Source organism: Pleuronectes platessa, chromosome 7 (genome assembly GCF_947347685.1).
Source record: "Pleuronectes platessa chromosome 7, fPlePla1.1, whole genome shotgun sequence".
Classification (NCBI taxonomy): domain Eukaryota; kingdom Metazoa; phylum Chordata; class Actinopteri; order Pleuronectiformes; family Pleuronectidae; genus Pleuronectes; species Pleuronectes platessa.
In genome coordinates this window covers 9,918,971-9,936,492 of record NC_070632.1, presented here as the reverse complement: position 1 = coordinate 9,936,492, position 17,522 = coordinate 9,918,971, and the positions used below count along the sequence as shown (strand labels likewise).

The window sequence follows — 17,522 nt, the reverse complement described above, 5'->3', positions numbered from 1 at the left end:
TGTCGCTGATACACTCTATGACCGATTGTAATAATCAACTTTGAGCTCCGATCTGTATCTATTTGCTTCCGATTATGATTTTCTACCTTGTTACAAATCCTTCCTCACTTTCAGCTACACAAAAACCACCTCTGAGGATGATCTCGTCCCATATTAGCCGCTGAGACATACATTAACAGTTAAACCAAACTTTTGACTTCACTACATTAACAAGATTCTTCACTGTATACCTAGAGCAAAACCGTATGTGACAGAACCAACATATCCTATCTTGTATCTTCAAACACAAGGACTTGTAAAATTAAAGGGAAAAACAAAGAAAAAAATGTCCAAAAAAAAGTCATTCTGCCTTGTCATGGATCTGGTCTTATGAATAAAATATATGCTTGATGTCCAAAACCTTTCGTATCGTCTTTATTGTTCACATCCACTCTTTGTTTTTGTCATTGAAATGTGATGCAAAACATTTTTACAAATACCTCCATAAATATTGAAAAACTTATGATGATATAGAATGTTGAACTTAACATTTCATAATGGATCAATTAAAACTAGAGGGGCGGTTAAAGACTGCAAATCTCCACCAAGGCCCTAAATCCCCTTATGAAAGTATTACAAAAAAAAATTATTCACGCATCCAGATTTTTTTCTGATGTGCGCTTGATCAGTCCCCACAGAGTGCCTGGTTTTTTAAATCAAGACCCATTGATATTCATGTGGGAAATAAACTTAAACGTTTTTTAAAAACCTCACAATCAAACATTTTTGGATGAGCCCCCTGAACAATTTAAGGGTTCTTTCCAACCCTTAATACATCCTTCCATCAGGCTTCTTGGTAACAGTAGTAATTTGTGCCTGATCCCACTAACAGAAATAGAACCATACCTTCCTTGTCTTGCATTATTTCCTGCGCTAAGGAGGAATCTGGCTTTGTTTCTCGGTTTTTTAGTTAGCAGGATTTCACAAAAAATACTGAAGCTTGAAATTTTGTGAAGGAGCCGGGAATGATCCACAGAAGAATGGTAGGTCCAGATAAATGTGTGTATCCATGAATGCTCCACTGTCTTTAACACAGTAAGATCGAGTGTTAGCTTTTAACTACTCTGGTTGCTCTTCTAATTAAAACTATAATCAATATTAACACCAAAAAATAAGATTTCCTCACTGAGGAAAACTGATTATTTGCAAAATTACTTTTCAGTATGTGTCGTACTGAAACTTAAAATTCCAAAACAAGAAGCTGAATTGCATAATTTCAAAAATCACATATTTTTTAGCTTTGAGCACTTAGTACAGTAAAATCAGTCCAGTAGCTTCAGCCTCCCCCACACATCTGTCCCATCAGCACCGGCAGCAGCTGGGTTTGGGGGTACACTGAGGATTGCAGCACGGCTCCAGGTTGCGGTCTATTCCTTTTGATATCTGGCTCTGCCCAAACACCATGGAGGCTTCAAATTGCTGCTTGACTCTCTTCATCCTCTCCAGCAGGGCTTGGAGGTCGGGTTTCCCCTTAAGAGAGAGAGGGTAGCTCTCAGAGGGGTCAAGCTCCAGGTCGAACAGCAGAGGGGGGTCGTGGGCCTTGAGAACAGCAAATTCTTGGCAGTCTTTGTCCGGGGTCGTGCTGCTTTTGATTGAACCTGATGCAAAAACACATGAGGAACCACAAGTCAATTCCACCTCAGTTCTGATGGTGCGATTCTGCTTTTGAGCAGATGAAACCTTTTTTACCTCGAGTGTAGTAGTGGGCCTTGTACTTCCCCAGCCTGAGAGCAAACAGACCATACATCTCACTGGCGTCTGTGGGGTAGAACATCATCGTCTCCCTTTTACTCTGCAAAACAAGAATTTAAGAATAAAAACATCATTTAAATTCATTATAACACATCATCTTGGTTTTCACAAAATCTGCTGCCAGGTATGACGCCAGCTACCTTTCCTTGTTTGACAAGTAACTCCGTCATATCGATTCCATCCAGCACCACCTGGGGCAGTTTGGCTCCTGCCAGGGTTGAGATGGTGGGGAGGATGTCCAGAGTGCTGGCCAGCTCATGAGTCACACCTAAAGACAGTCACACAGAAAAAGTTACATTTAAATGGGATTTATACAAAAAAAAGAGTGGAACCCTACGGAGCACATACCTCCCCCAAGGCCAAGCAGTCAATTTAAATCCAAGCAAACTGCACCAAGTTTCACTCACTCAAAAATATCAGTTCCCTAAATGTGACAGATTTATCCTTTTTCATCCAGATCCATGAATTATCCACACCAAAATGTTTCTTCTCCGACTGAAGCTTTGTGGCAATCAGGTGTGTCTTGTGGCTTTGTATATGTGACTGAAACATGCAAAACCATCAATATGGTCTTTGAACTGATATTGGCTTAGCTTCCTTCAAAGACTAAATGGGCACCAGCTATGGTCTGTGTGGAAAGCTGACCAAGGAGTCCTCACCTGGTTTGATGGTCCCTGGCCAGTATGCGATGGCTGGCTCCCTCATGCCCCCCTCATATGTGGTGCTTTTCCCACATTTCAGAGGGCCAGCATTACCGCCACGGGACATACGCATCAGCTCAGGTCTGCACACAGAGCGACAGGAATAACACGTTGGATAAAGGACAATAAATGAACCAGACGGCCATAAATCCAATGATATGATTATAAATCTAAAGATATCATGGAACTTGACGTTCGAACAGAGGCTAATGTTCCACAGCTTCTGGTTTTCAATTTACAGTAGGAAGGAATGATTCAGGCCTTTCGATTCATTTGAATAAAACACAAACCAACCCATTGTCTGCAGAGACGAAGACCAGAGTGTTGTTGATGACTCCTGTCTTCTCCAGGGCTGTCAGTATGTTTCCGATCGTGTTGTCAAACTCAAGCAGAGCATCTCCAAATGGGCCCCTTAAAGACTTCCCGGCGGCCCCTGGACCAGCATACTGGGGATAGTGGGTGTGCTGGAGGAGGAAGTGGAGAGTGAAGTGCTTCCACAATCTTGGGGGGTGTGAAAACATACATTCAACATGTGCTACTTACATGAGAGGGATAGTAGAGGAAGAAAGGTTGATTCTTCTTGGCCGATGTGGTGATGAAGTTGGTTGCGAAGTCACTGTACTTATTCTCCAGGTCCAGGAAGTCGACCGGTTGCTGCTTGATGACGTCATTGTACATTAGCGGGACGGTTACTGCGCCGACATCACACAATCCAAAACACTTCACATCTGGAGGGAAACAAGTCAAGTTCTGACAGGGGCCCTGGGGGACGAACAGGCACAGGGAAAAACACATTCAAATGGATGTTACACCCAAAAAAAATACTTTAACAAATTCTATAACAGAAACTCTTAAAACTCAATCACACTAACCTGGTCATGGGAGTAAGGGATCCCCATGTACTGGTCAAACCCCTGCTTGGTTGGAAGGAACTTGCCATTGGCCCCAAATCCCAGGTGCCACTTTCCCACGGCAGCTGTGGCGTAGCCCAGAGGTTTCAGGACCTCAGCGATGGTGGTCTCATTCAGAGGAAGACCGCCTATAGAGCCCGGGTACAACACTCCTGGGTAAATGCCGGAGCGAGTCTGGTAACGTCCCGTCAACAGCGCAGCTCTGAGAAGACGTCACCAAACAAGGCATTTAATAGATGTGTCTCTGTTTCCTGGCCACATTGAAACACACAACAAGTCAAGCTCTGAGTTTATATTACCACTTTATCTTAGGTGCCTGTTGCATAACACTATGGAGGTGGGGGGGGCTGGGAGAGCACCCTCACCTGCACCACAGAGGATCAATCAGCGCAAGTGAGAGCTGTTAGCTGATTGGTCCTCACACTTAAAAGGCAGCGTCTCCGCTGATTCAGGGTGCCTCAGACACTGGAGAGAAGCCGGACTAAGCTGCAAAGCTTGTCACTTTTGTTAAGTTTACGTTTGTTCACATGTGTGTGGTGGATCAATAAAGTTAAGAAGCAGCACTTCCGTCTCTGGCTGTGTGTGGGGGAGCCTCTTGGCAAGCACAACTGCCACAAGCACATGCTGGTCTACATAGATTTATAGAGGACATTCATATGCAGGTGTTGTGCTCGAAAGAAGAATAAAAACCATTAGAGAGGTTTTGCATCTTTTTTCACATCTTACTACTATAACTTTAAAGTCACACACATAAAGCATATATTTATCAGTCATCTCTTAACTAAAATAAATGATTTAGAGGTTTAACCACTTGCTTTGAGGTAAATTCAGCTTTTCATATACTCTTAAAGTTCCTAAAGTTATAAAATATGTGCTGATTTGTTTCTCCAGCAGTTTTAAAGTCAGATTTTTCTTCTAAATGACGGAGAGTAAATAACTTCAGCAGGGTTTCCAGTCTTTCTGCGAAATTATTCTCCAGGAGTTTTTTTCTGTCAATACAGGACAAAAATTGGTCATAAAAATGATCATATAATTACAGAGAGACCTAGAATTGACACATTTAACCTCCTTTTCATTCCTACTTTGTTAATCATGCAGGGCTTATGATTTAGAGTCTCAATTACAGGTAGTTGCTCCAACTATCACTGCTGACTGTACAATATTGACCACAGCATGTCTACTTAAAACGTGACAGTCACTTTAAACACTGGCTTTTGAAGAAGGTCCATAACAATCATCTGCTCTAGCTCTATAACAATGTAGTAAATCAACCTATAAGCTGCACTGGATAGTGAGTGTTGACATAGCTTTGTGTAACAGGTGATAACGGGTTGAAGCCTCTAGTCACAGTAGAGAGTAGACCTGTCACACTGCACAGCTTCTGTATAACAGTGAGCTATGTTTAAAAGAAAATACATCTTGACCTTTGCGTAGGAAATCTGGATAAGAGGCTAAAATATTTTAAATTATATTATATTATTGTACATGTTCTCCAGTATGAGTGTGAGCCTGAATCAGCCCCAGTGTGTGTAAGAGCCCCGGCACCTGGAGGGGCTGCAGGCCGGGCTGGAGCAGTAGAAGTCGGTGAAGCGGAGTCCTCCCACGGCCAGACGGTCCAGGTTCGGGGTGAGAGAGGTGGGGTGTCCGTAACAGCCCAGATCCCCAAAACCTAAATCATCGGCAAAAACCAGGACGAAGTTCGGAGGAGCAGCCCCGAAGCAGCAGGAGCAGCAGAGAGAGGAGAGGAAGAGGAGGAGGAGGGAGGTGAGGTCCATCCTGAGACAACTTCTCCAGCTGAGTGAAGAAGAGTCAGGAACCTGCTGCATAAACAGGAACCACAACAACACGTCACGTGTCCTGTCGCGGAGAGTCGATGTCACGCACGACTTACTATCTCATTATTATGAGATAGTATCTCATAATATTGACTTAGTATCTCATTATTATGACTAAGTATCTCATAATAATGAGATATATACTAAGTCATAATAATGAGATACTGACTGTGGGCGGGGCGCAACAGAGCAGGACAGCCATAGCGGACAGCCACCTGTATGGCGGAAGTGAGCGACGATGCATCGAGTCAGTGACACAACATCCTCGATTCATGTTTTCTGCTCCGTTCATTGTCTAACCGATGTGCGTCATTATAACCAGCGCTGCTCCAGGATCAGAACAGACGCTCATGAAAGGTCCGGTCGACCTGTATGTGTCGGAGTCTGTTTCCGCCTCACTTCCCCTCTGACCTGCGCTCACTTCACACTTTAACAATAAACACCAGCACTGATCACAAGTTATTAGGACACGTGCAGGACTGACGTTAACTTTGTTTGTTTGAGTTCATGAGACACATGTTTAAACACTGTGTGCACGTCCCCCGCTCCACACAACACGAGACGTTACGCGCCTCGCATAGTCAGGACATTAGGGTTAAATTGACGGAACGATCGGGACTCACACATACACACAGAAACGCACACTCCCGCAGACAGACCCTGGAGTCAGTATCATAATCATGAGTTAACTATGTCATAATATCGTCCCGTCACTTTAACCCTGATGTCCTGTCTGCGCGCGGCCTTAAAGAGGAGTTGGAACACACTCACCTGTGGATTCGAGCTTCTCTCAATTTCTGCTATGATCTTTCGCAGCGTCGGGAGCTCAGTCTGGAGGGCGGCTGAGACCCGAACACTCCACCCACCGACACACTGCAGCCAGGGGGAGGAATGCAGCTCTTCTCGACGCACCGCTAGTCCAGGCAAAGTAGCGTTTTACGACCGACTAATTGTAAAATTTTTCAGCATAGATCATTTCTATGAGGTGTCCAGAACAACATACTAAAAGTCCTAAGAAATCCTAGTTGAGGAAATATGTTTAATTCTCATCAATGTGGGCCAATAAGGCCAGGCAACAATACAACCCAATGGGGCTATTTTTTTCCCTTTACTCCTATCAAGATGAAACTTTACACAATGAAAGTAGCAACAATTTTTGTATTATGATTTTCTTGTGAAATTAACTTGAAAATGCACATGAGCTCCACACTTATTGAATATGTCATAATTTGCATTGGCAGAAACAAAATTCATATGTATGACAAATACATCGGCCCAATCTTCATCCAATCATCCCAGTGCCAATGGGTGATGGCAAAGCTGCTTTTAGACTGGCCTCCAACCTGAAAACCGCCTGGCTTGGTAGTACCTGCCAGGGGTATAACCCCCGCCGGTATAGTCTTCAGAGTAAAAAATGTTCGATCTTCAGTATGTAGGTAGTCAGAAAGGTTCTTAATCTGAACACAGGCATATCAGTCTCTCTCTGAACTTATTGAGCAAAGTGTTTTTACAGTACTTTGAAGTATCCTGAAATGTTCTATTCCACAGTGAAAATGTTGGGTTTTACTTTGAAAAATATCTTATCTATACAGTAAAAATGTTTGATATTCAGTATGTAGGTAGTCAGAGGTCCTGAACACAGGCATATCAGTCTCTCTATGAACTTATTGAGCAAAGTGTTTTTACAGTACTTTGAAGTATTCTTGAAATATCTATTCAACAGTGAAAGTGTTGGACTTTACTTTGAGAAATCTCTTAATCTATACCGTAATTTTTTTTATATTCAGTTTGTAGGTAGTCAGAGAGGTCCTGAACACAGGCATATCAGTCTCTCTCTGAACTTATTGAGCAAAGTCGTTTTACAGTACTTTGAAATATCCAGAAATGAACTGATTTGATTGTACTCATGTTGGACTTTACTTTGAAAAATCTCTTAATCTATACAGTAAATATGTTTGATATTCACTTTGTAGGTAGTCAGAGAGGTCTTGAACACAGGCATATCAGTCTCTCTCTGGAATAATTGAGCAAAGTGTATTAACAGTACTTTTAAATATCCAGAAATTAGCTACTTGAAGCTAAAAATTTGTGACTTTTATTTAGTAAAATCTCTAAATTGATACAGTAAAAATGCTATTCATAAAAATGACACGTGAAACGATATATACTTCTAGTGAATATAATCCAATCCATTTCTTTTTCGATTTATATGCTCCATGTTAACAGTTTATTTTGAAAAAAAGCTTTGGATGCGTTTACCATAAATGTCAGTATATGCGTGCAGTAGAATTTCTGTGTCGGGTGATTTGACCAAAGAGACGCGAGTGTCGGCTGGCTTGACCGCAGGGCCTGACAAGTGATGCAGCTCAGTTGTGGGAGGTAATTACATGTATTTAACCTCAGTAGGATTTTGAGTTTTTTGCTGTCCTCTTCCTTAGAGGAAGTTATTGATCCTCTCCTTTAATATTTTCTTTATTAATCTACGTTGCACATTTAGATTTTGCCTTTCAGTGAGGTAAGTGCAGAGCAAATCACAGAAATCCTCTTTTCTTTCCTTCATTACTTACGTCTTTGTTTTTTACTTCCCCTCATGATATTCGCCCCAGACTGGAAATACAACTTTTTCACCTCGGCCCAACAGCTCTATGAAGTTCTACATTACACACACTCAAAGAGCATTTTAAACCCCTCAAAAAGCCAATTCATTTGTCTGAAAAAAATAAAAATTATAATCCTTACAATTTCAATATAGGGCCTCCCACTGTCTCCTACTGTTCGGTGCTTGGGCCCTAATTAGAGCTGAAAAGTGACTGGGTCAGCTGTCGCTGGTAAACTGTATTACAGATTGTAATAATCTCCTTTGAGCCCCGACAGCGATCCCCATCACTGATCTGTAACTGTCTAGGTTTATCCTCCCTTGACTTCACTACATTAAGAAGATTAACAGGATTTTTCTCGGTATACCTAGAGCAAAACCGTATGTGACAGAACCAACATATCCTATCTTGTATCTTCAAAAACAAGGACTTGTAAAATTTAATGGAAAAACAAAGAAAATTGACAAGAAAATGTTATGGATCAAATATTTGCTTGATGTCCAAAACCTTTCGTGTTGTCTTTATTGTTCATATCCACACTTTGTTTGTGTGCTTGAAATGTCCTGCAAAACATTTTTACAAACACCTCCATATTATTTATCCACATTCTTTAACTTATGAGGATAAAGAATGTTGAAGATACCATCTTACAATGCAACATTTCTGGATGGGCCCCCAGAACATTTTAAGGGTTCTTTCCAAACCCGTAATACATCCTTCCATCAGGTTTCTTGGTGACAGAAGTCATTTTTGCCTGATCCTACTAACAGACAAACAAACATATCTTCCTCATCGTGCGTTAAGGAGGATATGTTTTCTTTTGGCTTTGTTTCTCTGTTTTTTAGTTAGCAGGATTTCACAAAAACTACTGAAATTTGACATTTTGTGTAGGAGCCGGGAATGACCCACGAAAGAAGGGTAGATCCAGATAAATGTGTGTATACATGAATGTTCCACTGTCTTTAACACAATAAGATAGAGTTAGCCTTTTCCTACTCTGGTTGCTCTTCTAATTTGAAATATAATCAATATTAACACAAAAAAAGAAGATTTCCTCACTGAGGAAAACAGATTATTTGCAAAATTACTTTTCAGCATGAGTAATACTGAAACCTTAACATTCCAAAAACAAGTAGCTGAATTGCATAATTTCAAAATCACATCTTTCGAGCTTTGAGCACTTAGTACAGTAAAATCAGTCCAGTAGCTTCAGCCTCCCCAACACATCTGTCCCATCAGCATCGGCAGCAGCTGGGTTTGGGGGTACACTGAGGATTGCAGCACGGCTCCAGGTTGCGGTCTATTCCTTTTGATATCTGGCTCTGCCCAAACACCATGGAGGCTTCAAATTGCTGCTTGACTCTCTTCATCCTCTCAAGCAGGGCTTGGAGGTCAGGTTTCCCCTCCAGAGAGAGAGGGTAGTTCTCAGAGGGGTCAAGCTCCAGGTCGAACAGCAGAGGGGGGTCGTGGGCCTTGAGAACAGCGAATATTTCGCAGTCTTTGTCCGGGGTCGTGCTGCTGTGGGAGGCACCTGATGCAAAAACACATGAGGAACCACAAATCAATTCCACCTCAGTTCTGATGGTGCGATTCTGCTTTTGAGCAGATTAAACCTAGTTTACCTCGAGTGTAGTAGTGGGCCTTGTACTTCCCCAACCTGAGAGCAAACAGACCAAACATCTCACTGGGGTCTGTGGGGTAGAACATCATCGTCTCCCTTTTACTCTGCAAAACAAGATTTTAAGAAAAACATAAAAAATTCATCCTAATACATCATCTTGGTTCTGCTGCGAGGTATGACACCAGCTACCTTTCCTTGCTGGACAAGTATCTCCGTCATCTCGACTCCATCCAGCATCACCTGGGGTAGTTTGGCTCCTGCCAGGGTTGAGATGGTGGGGAGGATGTCCAGAGTGCTGGCCAGCTCATGAGTCACACCTAAAGAGAGGCACGCAGAAAAAGTCACATTTAAATGGGGGGGGGGGACAAGACCTCCTTGGTGTAATGTGACTGAAACATGCAAAACCATCAATATGGTCTTTGAACTGGAGTCCTCACCTGGTTTGATGGTCCCTGGCCAGTACGCGATGGCTGGCTCCCTCATGCCCCCCTCATATGTGGTCCCTTTCCCACATTTCAGAGGGCCAGCGTTACCGCCGCGGGACATACGCATCAGCTCGGGTCTGCACACAGAGCAACAGAAATAAAAGGTTTGATAAAGGAGAATAAATGAACCAGACGGCCATAAATCTAAAGATATGATGATAAATCTAAAGATATCATGGAACTTGACCGTCGAACAGAGAATAATGTTCCAAAGCTTTTCAATTTAGAGTAAGAAAGTGCTAGCCTGACGTTGTCATACTCGTAATTCTAGTCAGAATATGAGTCTGATACTGCTCCATTGGGCTGTGATTATAGGGCGTGTTTCAACCGAACCAGGAAAAGAAAGCTGATAAATTAAACTTTTTCTGAATCCCATAGGAAGGACGGCAAAAACACCTTTTCGATCTACAAATGCCTTGATCGCGTTTCTCTGTTCCTCTTTCAAAATGAATGCGCTGTCGATGTCTTCTAAAACAGACTCAATGGCAGCATCTACACATCTCAGCTCTCCAGCAGCAGGCATGTTTGTTGAAAACGAATTCAACCCAAGCGCTCTTTGGTGACGTGTTTGATAACGTTACTGTTGATCATCTGTCTATAATCGTATAAAGCCCGCCCTGACAATTTGATTGGTCCGAACAGCTTCTGTTCGGGCATAGTTTCTCCCCAACGGAGCAATGCCAGACCGAACTTCCCGACCTCAAATGTTGTGGGCGGGGCTAAGTTCGTCTGGCATCCAGGCTAAGAAAGTGCAAATACAGGCCTTCAATTAATTTGAAGAAAACACAAACCAACCCATTGTCTGAAGCGAAGAAGACCAGAGTGTTGTTGATGACTCCTGTCTTCTCCAGGGCTGTCAGTATGTTTCCGATGGTGTTGTCAAACTCCAGCAGGGCATCTCCAAATGGGCCCCTTAAAGACTTCCCGGCGGCCCCTGGACCAGCATACTGGGGGTAGTGGGTGTGCTGGAGGAGAAAGTGGAGAGTGAAGTGTTTCCACAATCTATGAAAACATACATTCAACATGTGCTACTTACATGAGAGGGATAGTAGAGGAAGAAAGGTTGATTCTTCTTGGCCGATGTGGTGATGAAGTTGGTTGCGAAGTCACTGTACTTATTCTCCAGGTCCAGGAAGTCGACCGGTTGCTGCTTGATGACGTCATTGTACATTAGCGGGACGGTTACTGCGCCGACATCACACAATCCAAAACACTTCACATCTGGAGGGAAACAAGTCAAGTTCTGACAGGGGCCCTGGGGGACGAACAGGCACAGAGAAAAACACATTCAAATGGATGTTACACCCAAAAAAAATACTTTAACATATACTATCACAGAAACTATCTTAAAACTCCATCACACTAACCATGTCATGGGAGTAAGGGATCCCCATGTACTGGTCAAACCCCTGCTTGGTTGGAAGAAACTTGCCATTGGCCCCAAATCCCAGGTGCCACTTTCCCACGGCAGCTGTGGCGTAGCCCAGAGGTTTCAGGACCTCAGCGATGGTGGTCTCGTTCAGAGGAAGACCGCCTATAGAGCCCGGGTACAACACTCCTGGGTAGATGCCGGAGCGAGTCTGGTAACGTCCCGTCAACAGCGCAGCTCTGAGAAGACGTCACCAAACAAGGCTGTTATTTAACAGAACAAGGATGGACTGGAAAGTGTTTATAATCAGAAGGGTGTATTTTCAGACTGGATATAAACAGTGTTGATGGGCTTAGTTCCAGTGTGTTCAGAAGAAAAAAGCATTGATGAATTAATGGTCTTTATTGTCTGGGTTGCAGATAAAAAACACGAATTATCTTAGTGACAAGTCAGAGCTGAAAAGTGACTGAGTCATCTGTCACTGGAAAACTGTTATTGTGTCTTGACGATTCCAGTGATCAACTACCCACGGCTCTAATCGTCCCAGATCATTTAGGTCATCCTCACACCAACCACAACCCTTTCAACCCTTTCACAATAACTATTAGTCAAACCTTTGTCAAACAGGTGAAGGAGACCAAGCATCTGAATACTGAGTGTTGTCATAGCTTTGTGTATCAGGTGATAATGGGTTGAAGCCTCTAGTTACAGGAGACAGTAGACCTGTCACACTGCACAGCTTCTGAATAACAGTGAGTTATATTTAAAAGAAAATACAACCTGACCTTTGCATAGGAAATCTGGATAAGAGGCTAAAATATATTATATATTATTTTATATTATATCATTGTCCATGTTCTCCAGCGTGAGTGTAAAAAAGCCCCGGCACCTGGACGGGCTGCAGACCGGGCTGGTGCAGTAGAAGTCGGTGAAGCGGAGTCCTCCAGCCGCCAGACGGTCCAGGTTCGGGGTGAGAGAGGTCGGGTGTCCGTAACAGCCCAGATCCCCGAAACCCAAATCATCGGCGAAAACCAGGACGAAGTTCGGAGGAGCAACCCCGAAGCAGCAGGAGCAGCCGAGAGAGGAGAGGAAGAGGAGGAGGAGGGAGGTGAGGTCCATCCTGAGACAACTTCTCCAGCTGAGTGAAGAAGATCAGGAACCTGCTGCATAAACAGGAACCACAACAACACGTCACGTGTCCTGTCGCGGAGAGTTGACGTCACGCACGACTAGAAAATGTAGTTCCGTGTAGGATTATGGACTACACAAGACCTCATAAGACAAATTATATATGATTATTAGTTGTATAATAATAATGTACAATGAGTATAATTAATGAATAAATAATGTGTGTGTGTGTGTGTCTGTTCCTGTACTTATATCTTTGTGAGGACCATTCTAAGCATAGACCCTGCAGTGTGAGGACCTTTTGAGCGGTCCTCACTTTTATCAATGGGCTGTTTTGGGGTTAAGACTTGGTGTTAGAATTAGGTTTAGGTTGTCTTGTGTTACTAGGAAATGTCTTGTGTTATCTGTTGTGCCTGTGCACTTTATATGTTTCACTGTGGGAGAGTGGGAAACGTCGTATCGATTCCTTGTATGTTTTGAACATGTTAAGAAATTTACAATAAAGCTACTTTATCTTTATCTTTATCTTTAAGAAGAAATGCAAACGTGTGTGTGTGTATTTTGTTTTCTTCCTCTTTGGCTGTTAACCCTGAGTGTTTTTATGTCTTCTTTGTACTCTATGAGACGAATTGTAATTTGTGAATATGGGCTATACAAATAAAATTTGATTGATTGATTGATACTCTTTTTACCGTCTTGAATAAGGTTCTTCTAAAAAATACATTTATTCTGTACATCACATGCTTTAGGTTTTCGTCTCTTTCTGCACACGGTTAGTTTTAGATTTGATATTCAACACACATTCACTCTGGATCTGGACTTTCACTTAGGGACAATCAATACATTCACCTTTGAATAGGAAATAACTGAATTATCATCACAATATAATGTGAAAATGGTTTGATGAGCACTTATACATCTCAAAAGTGATCATACATATGCAGGGACAAGCAATTAGAAATACAGCTATACAGGTGTCTTGATAGTTTATATATAAACTGTATACAGTTCCCTGTGGTTTTAAAATGAGAGGGATAGGGATTTATTTATTGGATATAATTTGTGCTACATGAGTCTTCATATGGAAAGCATGGATCCACATAATGTTGGGTTTGATCATAGTAGCTTCCTTCTGTGGCTGAAAATGCTGCAGTGAGAGCAGCACAGAGAGAAAACTGTGTAAAGCCCAGGAGAGCTTGGTTCATATATCTCAGGAGTTGCATCATTATGTCCATTCACATGTTTTCACATTGATATGTGATATTTTAAAAGTACCAATAATATTTTAAAAGTACCAATAATAGCCACTTTAAGCACTTAGAGTTTAATACTCAAGACTTTTTATCAACATGGCATATGTGAGAACGTGCTTGTCCTTTGACTGTCCAGAAGGTCCTGAGCTCTTTGTGCACCCTGCACGTCGGATGTTTAATCTGCCTCTTGACTGAAGCTGTTAGTGTTGGGGCCTGCGGCTGAGCTTCTGTCCTCAGTGGTAACCTTGGATTTTGTCACTGATTCAACCCGACAAATGGTCAATTACACAAACAGGAGGAGAAATAAATCTGTGGTGCAGTGCTGCAGAAGCCACCAGTTGGAGGAGAAATGGACGTCACAGTTGATTTTGATATGAACAGTTCAGTACCGGGCCCACTTATTTATTTATTCTCTGAGTCGAGCCTCAGTCGGCTGGACAGGAGAAAAGAACAGAAAGGTGCTATCTGCATTTTGATAAGCTGGCATAGTGTGTGTCTACGAGAGCGAGGCAGGGATACAATGGGGACATGAAGGCATATAAATCCCAACAACAAATGTAATTTGAATCACCAGGACACTCTCATGTGGTTCCCAAGTGATTGTATGCAAAATAATGCTGACACCTAAAACACATTCACTGAGGAGGGGACCACTACTGGAATTCAAATAATAGCTGCTTTCTTTGGTCCTGATTAATAATGCAACACGTCAAATCATATGTGTGTGTGTGTGTTTGGCACTCGTTTAGCTCACGTGCTGTCCAGCTCTGCTGTTTAGCCTCAGGGAAACGCTGCTGTGGCATCAGCTGATGGATAGCTTTGATTTACTATTCACTTTCACATCTCTCCACAGTACTGACCTACATTCAGCAGCTGCCATGTAGGCCTATGTGTCTGTGTGTGTGTACTACAAAGATTTCTTTGTGAGGAACATTTTGAGCCTACAACTTACACCTGACTGTGAGAGAGAGAGAGAGAGAGAGAGAGAGAGAGAGAGAGAGAGAGAGAGAGAGAGAGAGAGAGAGAGATGCTCCAAAAATACTAAAGCAATTTTATCAACTGCATGTTTTTCTCTTTATCCGCATTTTCCTTTCTCGACTTGAACTTTTTCATGCTGTGGGAATGTTACACTCAACCACACACCCATGGTGGATTGTAACCACGATTGTAGTCTGCAGTATGTGCTGTGTTTGTGTCTTTACTGTGTTTGTGTTCTAACCATCTAGCGGCAGTCAAGCCCTAAGATAAATAGAAGCATGTTCCCTTCGAGTAATACCTTGCAATACTTGACCCAGTCATCTAAACAGTAGAAAGCGCAAACACAAACTCATAATTATATTCAAATACACACATGTTCTTGTCAAAAACGTCATTGAAGTTGGTGCATGAAGGAAAGGTAAAGATAACAGAGAGCTTCTGAAGAATTGCCTCAATGCTCGAGCTCCCTTCATCTAATCAGCTGAAACACTGAGCTCTGGAAACGTCTCTGCAGGGAACAATATGGTGCTGCAACCCTGGAAGGGGGGGGACTACCATTCCTGCCTCTCCATTCCTTTTGAATTTAAGACCACAATCCTTTCAAAGCAGCATGCATCATGACACATCAGTTATCAGTGTTTCAGTTAGTTTTGGAAAACATACAATTAGCCATCATTAGCAGCTGAATAGCCTAAGTTAGGATTATGACCATTTAAGTTTTGAGAGGTTTTGCCAGACAGTGTCAGAGAGAGGAAGGAGGAGACCAGCTGTGGATGGATGACAGGGCACAAGCCTCAGTCGTTGCCTAGGGCGCAAAATTTAATCAATGCTCTGCAAGATTGTCGCTAATTGTATTTTACATGGTTACAATAACAACATCATCAACAAAAACAGCCTTGCATTATATTATTAACTAGATTTTCACTCAATAGAGTTCATACCTCCGCCAGGGCCCAACAGTCCCCTGATGAAACCACATTTATATTTACTCCATCTCCATTTATATTCGTATCTGCACCAATGGCACACACTCATGAATATCAGTCCCCTGAACATTTCTGACTTTTTTTTCTATGGGATCCATGAATTATTCTCTGAGACATCAACGACAATGCTGCAAAACTTACAGGTTAATGGAAGAAAAAACCTGCTGGACCTGCTCCCTGAACGGCCAAAACCAAAAACCAAACTTTAATGGGTTCTTCCTTCATGCCCCACCCCTCCACAAAATATCATGCGGAAATTGAAAATCACACAAACGCAGATAAAAACATGACCTACCTGACCAGAGCTGACCCTGAGAGTCATGCTGCACCGTGACTCAGTAAAATGTGACTGATCTGACCTTTAACTGTTGGTAAATGGAATCTGCTGTCAACCAGCTTGAAGAATCTGGGGTCAAAAAAGGGTCCCTACCTTAGGCTTTGTGTGTTTGTGTGTGTGTGTGTGTGTGTGTGTGCGCGTGTGTGTGTGTGTGTGTGTGTGTGTGTGTGTTTGTGAATGTGTGTGGGTGCGTGTGTGCGTGCGTGCGTGCGTGTGTGTGTGTGTGTGTGTGTGTGTGTGTGAATGTGTGTGGGTGCATGTGTGAATAGTCTGCAGCTTTTTACTCGTAACATCTGCTTTCACAGCCTGCCGCTCATCCTCCCCTCACCTCCTCCTCTTCTTCGTGGGAATAAAATATCATGCTCATAGTTCCCTGCAGATTCTGTTTATTTGGTTGCACAAGAGCAACAGTAAATACTGGGACGTAAATCAACAGTTAATAAGCACCAACAGGCCACTGTGTGAAAATATTCTACTGGTCCTCCTCCCCCTCTTGCTGTCATTTCACACATTATTAACAGTCAGAAGCTGTGAGTTAAGCTGTGAACTGTTAAGCTGCTGTGTATGAGAAATGCGGGGGAAACGTTTTAACACTAGTGGGCACCATTGGATCACAGTTGGCCCTCACTTCCTTCTTTGCATGCATTCCTTGTATCTTAGCCAAAGACAGATTTTTACCATTAGTTCCGCAGACAATCTCTTTTAAATCTGATTTCCAAGGCTGTGCTGCACAATACATTGAGTAGTAATGGAGTCGTTGAGGGTTGATAGCACATGTTAAATTGCAGGCTAGCTTTCTGACATTTAGAGGCTGGGCAAAGCTGCTCGTTCAAGTCCTCATGTAGTTTCCTCACATCTGCCTCTGCAGCTTTGCATCCTGCTGCCATTTCTCGAAGACATTTAATCTCTATTTAACTTAAGCAGGTTTTTAAGGAAATTCACAGTTGAGGAGAATTTCAAATATGCAACGTGAAATAGAAAAAGAGTTAGCGATGGATAGATGGATGGAGGTAGGTAGGTAGGTGGATGGATAGGTAGATTTATAAAGAAAGCTAGGTGTTGGGATTCATGAATGGATGGTCGGACAGGTGGAAGGATGGTTCGATCGATGGATTGATTGATGGACAGATGGATGGAAAGATGAATGGATGGATACATGGATGGATCGACGGATGCATGGGTGGAGGTAGTAGGTGGTAGATAGATCCATTTATTGATAAAGAAAGGTAGGTCTTGGGATCAGTGGAAGGATGGATGCACAGACAGGTGGAAGGAAGGAAGGATGAGCAAACTGAGAGATAGATAGATAGATAGATAGATAGATAGATAGATAGATAGATAGATAGGTAGATAGATAGATAGATAGATAGATAGATAGATAGATAGATAGATAGATAGACAGATAGATAGGTGTTGGAATCAGATTCAGAACCATGGACAGCTCTTAATCATTGGATGTAGCGCTGCCCTGACAGCAGAACGTCTTCAATCAGCGAGACGACTATTATCTTGTCGTCATGCAAATGCACT

General features: G+C 42.5%; 2 protein-coding genes across 3 annotated transcripts; both read right to left on the bottom strand.

Moving 5' to 3' along the window:
* Positions 1-398: 398 nt before the first annotated feature.
* LOC128444776 (arylsulfatase A) lies at positions 399-6,109 on the bottom strand. Of its 2 annotated transcripts, none has more exons than XM_053427432.1 (9): positions 6,010-6,109; positions 4,949-5,223; positions 3,365-3,605; positions 3,036-3,254; positions 2,787-2,956; positions 2,451-2,575; positions 1,932-2,059; positions 1,729-1,831; positions 399-1,637 (listed from the first exon to the last, which is right to left on the bottom strand). In XM_053427432.1, the coding sequence occupies exons 2-9, from the start codon at positions 5,176-5,178 to the stop codon at positions 1,342-1,344; spliced, it is 1,512 nt and encodes a 503-aa protein (XP_053283407.1). In that variant the 5' UTR covers positions 5,179-5,223; positions 6,010-6,109; the 3' UTR covers positions 399-1,341. The 2 variants fall into 2 exon arrangements, with proteins under 2 accessions (XP_053283407.1, XP_053283408.1); XM_053427433.1 differs by having other exon boundaries at positions 4,949-5,220; positions 6,010-6,092.
* Positions 6,110-8,334: 2,225 nt separating this feature from the next.
* LOC128444775 (arylsulfatase A) lies at positions 8,335-12,506 on the bottom strand. The gene is made up of 8 exons (XM_053427431.1): positions 12,200-12,506; positions 11,309-11,549; positions 10,978-11,196; positions 10,737-10,906; positions 9,894-10,018; positions 9,646-9,773; positions 9,458-9,560; positions 8,335-9,366 (listed from the first exon to the last, which is right to left on the bottom strand). The coding sequence occupies exons 1-8, from the start codon at positions 12,427-12,429 to the stop codon at positions 9,071-9,073; spliced, it is 1,512 nt and encodes a 503-aa protein (XP_053283406.1). The 5' UTR covers positions 12,430-12,506; the 3' UTR covers positions 8,335-9,070.
* Between the last annotated feature and the right edge of the window lie 5,016 nt (positions 12,507-17,522).